The sequence below is a fragment of the Scardinius erythrophthalmus genome (genome assembly GCF_964197995.2).
Source record: "Scardinius erythrophthalmus genome assembly, chromosome: 13".
Classification (NCBI taxonomy): domain Eukaryota; kingdom Metazoa; phylum Chordata; class Actinopteri; order Cypriniformes; family Leuciscidae; genus Scardinius; species Scardinius erythrophthalmus.
The window spans coordinates 33,889,082-33,896,480 of record NC_138233.1 but is presented as its reverse complement, the minus strand read 5'-3'; the positions used below and the strand labels follow the sequence as shown (position 1 = coordinate 33,896,480).

General features: G+C 39.9%; 1 protein-coding gene across 2 annotated transcripts in view; it reads left to right on the top strand.

The window, feature by feature from the left end:
- Positions 1–4,304: 4,304 nt before the first annotated feature.
- rps6kal (ribosomal protein S6 kinase a, like) overlaps positions 4,305–7,399 on the top strand; it is a 26,585-nt gene continuing 23,490 nt past the window's right edge. For both annotated transcript variants that reach the window (XM_081382973.1, XM_081382974.1), the window contains exon 1: positions 4,305–4,577. In XM_081382973.1, the coding sequence (XP_081239099.1) occupies positions 4,512–4,577 (66 nt within the window). In that variant the 5' untranslated portion in view covers positions 4,305–4,511. The remainder of the gene's footprint in view (positions 4,578–7,399) is intronic.

Genomic DNA, 7,399 nt, shown 5'->3' with positions numbered 1-7,399 from the left:
AAGCTTAGAATAAACTTATCACAAATATATGCAAATATGTATCATCAAGCATTATGTAATGAAGAATTAACTTACAGATGATGCTTTTACAATCGCAAAACAAAGGATGGCATCCAAAGATTGAGGATAAGCTGACTGTGTGAAATGTGATCACTTATTTTTCTAGAGAACTGCCAACTACAATCTGAGTTATATTAAAAAATCTTTATTACTTAAAAAAAAAAGCTTCATTATGGCAGTGAATGGCTGTTTCTGTTTTGAAGTCCATAAAAGTGCATCTAGGAAGCAAAGAGGATAGAGCAAAACAAAACACCGGTCAGGAATTAGAAGTCTAAAACGGGAATTTTTAGAGATAAATGTCGGAAGATTTTGATAAAAGAGAAGAGGGGCTTGAGTTTGTTGTGAGAGGCGTCAAAGCTTACACCACTCCTACATCCTACGTCATACATCGTCAAGTGTTACTCTTTTGGCGTAAGTTGACTTCCTTCATCCATGTCGAGATGTCCGCCAGACAGCTTGAGATCCGTGGAGCTACTGTGGGAACATCTGGTTGAAATGAGAGGAAGAGTTGTGTCATCAGCATAGCAATGGAAAGAGAAGCCATGTGCCTGTATGATGTGCCCCAGTGATGTGGTGTAGATGGAGAAGAGGAGGGGTCCCAGCACTGAACCCTGAGGAACCCCTGTGGTCAGTTGATGTGCTTTGGATACCCCCCCTCTCCATGCGACTCTGAAGGATCTACCTGTGAGATAGAACTCAAACCAGTGGAGAGGAGTACCTGTGATGCCCAGAGATGAGAGGGTGGACCGAAGGATCTGATGATTCACAGTGTCGAAGGCATCAGACAGATCCAGGAGAATGAGAACTGATGATTTGGAAACAGCTTTTGCGATCCGTAGGGCTTCTGTGACCGACAGTAATGCAGTCTCGGTTGAATGCCCTTTCTTGAAGACAGGCTGGTTGACATCCAGCTGGTTGTTCAGAGACGGGAAAGATGATACTTGGTTGAAAATAACTCGTCCAAGTGTTTTCACAATGAATGGTAGGAGAGAGACAGGTCTGTAACTCTCTACGAGTTATGTGTTTAATGTTGTTGTTTTTAAGCAGTGGGGTTACCCGAGCCTGCTAGAATACAGTAGATGGCTTGTAGAAGGTGTGAGGGGATGGGTTCTAGAGGGCAGGTGGTAGGATGACTGGAGAGGAGAAGTTTAGATACTAACATTTATGCATTTGGCAGACGCTATTTATCCAAAGCGACTTACATTGCATTTCAAGGTACACATTTTACATTCTTACCAGTAGTGATGTAGTACTCGAGACCGGTCTCGAGACTGATTCCTGCTTTCTTGGACTCGTCTCGGACTTGTTCCTTCAAAGACTCAGTCTCGACTCGGTCTCGACCCTTCAAAGACTCGGTCTTGACTCGGACTCGGCATAGGCGGTCTCGTCCCCATAACTAAATTCTAGTGTATTGTCAAAATGTTTAAAATTAGGAAATATTGGAAAATGTTATAAAGTATCTAAGCCTACTAATTTAGACATACCACTAGAAAATTTTAATTTGCTCTGCATGTCCTAACTATGATTAAACTATGTCCTAACTATGTCCCCTTAAAAAAGTCAGGGTGGGCTTAACATGTTAATGACAGAGCAGCACTGTTGAAGCAGTTTAGAAAAATAGGCAGAAGATGATGCATGTGGTAGGGACTTTTTTAATGATAGTAAAAGCATAGTCCATATTAAGACGTTAAGACTGCTCCTCTAAACAATTCCCAATCTAGCTTAGTCTGTAGGCCTAACTGTTGATTATTAAATCATGAATATGAAAACTGACATGGTTTTATGGTCTTGGTCTCGACTCCTAAAGACTCTGTCTCTACTCGGACTTGCTTCCTCAAAGACTCAGTCTCGACTCGGACTTGCTTCCTCAAAGACTCAGTCTCGACTCGGACTTGCTTCCTCAAAGACTCGGTCTTGCTTCCTCAAAAACTCGGTCTTGACTCGGACTTGCTTCCTGAAAGACTCAGTCTCGACTCGGACTTGCTTCCTTAAAGACTCGGTCTCGACTCGGACTTGCTTCCTTAAAGACTCCATCTCGACTTGGACTTGCTTCCTTAAAGACTCAGTCTCGACTCGGACTTGCTTCCTCAAAGACTCGGTCTTGACTCGGACTAGGCATAAGCGGTCTCCTCCCCATCACTACTTACCAGTTCTTGCTTTCCCTGGGAATCGAACCCATGGCCTTGGCGTTGCAAGCGCCAACGCTCTACTGTTTGAGCTACAGGAAAGCTATTTCTGCCTCGGTTAGTGGAGGGAAGGAGGAGAGAAGGTTATTGGCTGTGGGAGAGGTTGGTCTGGGTTCCTGTGTGTGTGGATCTGAGAACTGACTGCTGATAGTTGTTGTTTTGTTGGTGAAGAAATTAGCAAAATCATCAGCAATTAAAGAGGAGGTGGGTGGTGGTGGACAGAGGAGAGAGTTGAATGTCTTGAAAAGTGTCCGTGTGTTAGAAGCGCTGTTAATCTTGTTGTGGAAATGTGAAGATTTCGCAGCATGAACTTCAACAGAAAAGGATGAGAGCAGAGATTGATACTCAGGTCAGATGTGTCTTTTGATTTGCGCCATTTCCTCTCCGCTGCCCTGAGTTTGGTCCGGTGTTCACGAAGAACATCAGATAACCAGGGATCAGAGGGAGTAACGTGTGCTGGCCTGGAGGAGAGAGGGCAGATATTGTCTAGAGAAAAAGTTAAAGTGGAATATAAAGTATCCGTTGCGGTATTCACATCCAGAGATGAGAATTGTGAGGGTGAGGGAAGAGAAGATGACACAGCAGATGAAAGATTGAAAGTAATGAAGAAATGATCAGAAATGTGCAGAGGTTTCACCAGAATGTTGTCTGTGATGCAGTTGCGTGTGTAAACAAGGTCCAGTTGGTTGCCTGATTTGTGAGTACCTGTGGTGATGAGCTGTTTGAGATCGAATGAGGCTAGGAGAGAGATGAAGTCTGTTGTATAAGGCTTCTCTAGATGAATGTTGAAATCACCAAAGACTAAAAGTCCAAAGTGGAGTGCCATCCTCAGGGAAAGAGGACAGCACATCCTGTTCCTCAACATAGCTTCCCAGTCGACCTGTGGAGTAATAAATAACTACAATATGGATCTTAATGGAAGTTTTAACGAATTGTTATTGCATGGAGAAGAGTGAGTTGAGTATTTACAATTGTTAGAAATGAGAAATATTTAAATTAATTTCTCTTAACTTATTTGAAATAAAAAAAAAGTATGGTAACAGCCATGCCTTTTTCCAATTAACATCCCTTAGAAAGGAATTCCAATAAAAATTCCTTCTTGGAATAACTTTTTTTTTTTTTTTTTACTTTTTCTTCTTCTGGTCTAATATCTATATTAGTAGCCTGGCAAGCCAGACCTACATCAAGATGTTTGGTCTGGCAACTCACCATAGACACGGCTCAATCGGAGGGGTGGGATAAACGGCTGTCTTTCAAATTCCCTCTGCACGCAATAGGACAGCGCTTCAACCAACCAGAGCGTTTTCCCAACAGCGGAGCGTTGATAGATTCAACTTTTGAATCTGGCCGGCAAAACTACGAACACATCTTCCTTTTTTAAGAATGACTTAAGTGCCGTTCTTTGCTCTTTTTTCAAAGAAAAACTTAACTCCAAGTCCTCCAGAGTCGCGGCCAAAGCCGATTCAAAAGACTGTTCGCCAGAAGCAGCCATTATTTGTTTTCAAGTAGCAGGTAACCGTCCGTCGCAACTCTGTCGTCATTATGTTAAGCCAGCCCCGCCCTCTCTATACACGACGTGATTGGCCTGACCCCATTTAGGTTTTTCCAGCACGAAAGTCAATGGAGAGTTGCTAGACTACCCTGGCTGCAAGATACATTTTGCTGCCGCTAGGGTGCGTCTAGATTTCTAGGCTACTTTATAAGTGCATTTATCAAACTTTTTTTTTGTGTGTGTGTGTCATTTATATAGAAATTAGTCTTTATTATCTACTTTATAATAGGACAGATGGCTGATCATCAAATTAATAAGTCCAGAAGGGATAGCTTTGATTGCTGTAAAAATTCTTTATATTTTATAGGAAAATTGACCAGACATAAATGAATACATTTTTAGAGTTGAATCAAACAGATCATCACTCAAGTAATTTAAATCGTAATCCAAAAAGCACACAAAACAAAATACTCTTGCCTTTAATTATAATCAATTCGTTATTCCAAATATGAATCCTGTGAGGAGAAAGATGATACTCAAAGCTCAGTCGGTTGATGGGGAAATCCTCCGCTGGGTTGCGTCACGGTGACGTCAGCGCTGCCGTGTTCAGCTCGCGCGGACAGAGACGGCCATATTTGCGGGAATAAGCGAGCGGAGCGGCCCGCGCGGTTTGTGTGCTCCTGCAAATCGCCGCGTCACTTGATCTTCATGCACATTTAATGGTCACACACGACGCAGAAATGCCTCACGGAATAAGCCTCTAGTCCAACCATATGATATCTTTCGGCCCCGCGCAGGAGTCCTCGCTCAAAATGGAGGTGCAGAGCGTCAGCAGTGAGGTATGTCATATATATGACAACATTCATTGACCAGTATTGATGATTGGTGATTTTAATGACAGCTTTGTGTGTTTTTGGTGATGATGTGAGCGAGCGTGTGTCCCTGTCGCGCGGGTGCGCGCGCGCAGTGTGGAGACTCGCGTGACGACAGCGTTAGCTCGAGCGGTTAGCATGTGATAAAGATGCTACTCGTGATTCCTGCACACTATTAAATCAAATGACGCTCATATCAATGACATCGCGTTTCTGCTGCGTGTAAAACACGAGTGTGTTAATGTACTGAGTTGATGATGATAATGAAGATTAGTCTGCGCTTGTTGATCGGATTCATCTTATGAGTCATGACTAAAGCACGCGCACGCACACACACACACACACACACACACACACACACACACACACACACACACAGTCTCATCTGCCTTCATCTGTTAGTTACACACTGATTGAGCTGTCAACATGAGTCTGTACTCGTATCAGACAAAGGATGTGCGATATTCTAGTTTAATATTTCTGTTTTTTGTTGTTGTTGTTGTTGTTGTTTTGTCTGTTGTCCGTTAATTAACTAAATATGTCTTTCTCTCTATGTCTGTATATCAGCCTATTCTTCAGCTGTCTGTTGAAGATATTTTCATTAACGTTACATAAATATTATTTCTCATAAAGGCTTTCTGTTTTATTTGTTGGTATTGATATGTGTTTCTGAAACGCAGATTAGTGTGAAGTGGGAATAGATTACAGTTTCAATAGTAATGTAAACGTTACACAAATCAACCATAACTGCAATAGTCCTTGTCTTGCTAAACTGCAGGTCATTTGCTGAGGTGTCTTGTTCAAAGCTTTTTCAACTTCGTTTCATAATTGATTATCGACTCTGTTTTTGAACTGATTTGAATCAATACTGAACTTACTCAAAGTGAATAATGAACTCTTTTCATAATAGTTGAACTTAACATAGTTATTAAAATGTATTAAATCAACACTGAACTGAATTGATATGAATAGTGACACTATATTGTCTATTTTGAACTGGCAGACTTTGAATTTTGCAACATTGATTCTGTTATTTTCCTGTGTATTACCGTGAAGCTGATTTGAAACAATCTGTATTGTATAAAGTGCTATATAAATAAATAGAGATGGGTGATATATCGGCCACTATATCGGCATCAGCCGAGATATATGTTCATTTATCGTTATGACCCAATGCGAAAATTTGGCCGATGTGTTACAGCTGATAAATAACAGATTATTTCCTTCAGCTGAGACTCTTCAATGTTTGCAATGATTGCTTTTTTATTGCTTGAGTTGAAATATGATTCCAGTCAATTTGAAAAGGAAAATACAGTTGAGTGCAACTTGTGCAGTGCAAATCTGTCAAATAGGCTACATAAAATTATAATAAAAATAATATTAAGGCATTGTTTTATTTATTTGTAAGGCAATATATTTTTATTTGATAAAGAAAGTTGGCCATAGGAGTGTAAAATTAATTGTAAAACTTGGTTCAACCCTGGTAGGCTACTGTACTGTATATGTTTGATTTATGTTGAAGTGTTTAGGACATGGCTTTTAAATGGTGAGACTTTTGTTTTTGTAATCAGGCTCTCAAAAATGATACAAATTTGGATTTAGATATCAGTTTTCGGCTTTCAAATATAAATAATTATCGGTATCGGCCAAAATGTTCATTGTGCATTAATCAATCACAATAATCAATTGTGCGTCCCTACTGATGGTCTTGGTCTCCGAGTCATCAGCTTGTGGCTTTAAGACCGAGATGTTCATGAGTGGAATTGCATTCGTCTGAATCTGCGTCTTCGCAAAGATGTTTTCAGTGAGATCAGGGTGCAAGTGCTTTGCATGTTGGTGGTATTACCCATGCACTTCACTTTTACCAGGCAGTGCTTGTACATCACATACTCTTTGTCGATTTTGTTTGTCCCAGCAATGGTATAAAAGCCGAAGTGTGTCCAGACTTTGAACTTTAAAGTGGCCGGATCATCTTTTATTTTAATCACACCATCCTGTTAAAAACCTCTTTTCATAAAATTTTTGTATCAAGGAATTTTATTTATGTACCAAGTAGTTTTTCTAATTTTCTCAGGGCTGCCTTGCTTTATTACAGAAGAATGCCAGTCATGTAATGATTGCTGTCAGCTTAAAGGGCATTTGTTTTATAATATTGGGTTGAATAAAATGGGAAGAAAAAATTCAATAAATTTCAAGGTTTACAATTAATTCAGTGAGTTGTTTTTTCTTCTTCTAGACCTAGCCTATTCAACTGTACCATAGTCAAATAAGTAAATTAGCACAAAACAGTAAACCACAATCAAATCTATGCATATCAAATCGAAATTTGAAATCAATTTTTTTATCGAATCGTGACCTAAGGAATCGATTTGAATTGAATCGTGAGGTGCCAAAAGATTCCCACCCCGTTGCTTAGGTCTTTTTTTAAAATATCCGATTACTCGATAAATCGTCAAAATAATCGAACGATTACTCGATTGCCAAAATGATTATTAGTGACAGCCCTGCAATATTTCACCAGCGAAAATAGTTCCAAACAAAGATCACAGCAGAACGGTTGCACATTAAAGCAACACTCAGCGGTGTTTTGTTACTGAATGATTCAGCGTTTTGAATGAATTTCTTAAGGAGTGACTCATTAAGTGCTGCCACCTACAGGCGGTTTAGTTTCACGTTTAAAAGTATCATTGCCGTTTTTTCCAACATTTCTTATTTGTATATTCAAAAATGTATTTAAAACCTTTATCTCATAACATTATTTATTGCAGTTGTAGTTCTGCAGTGTAAAT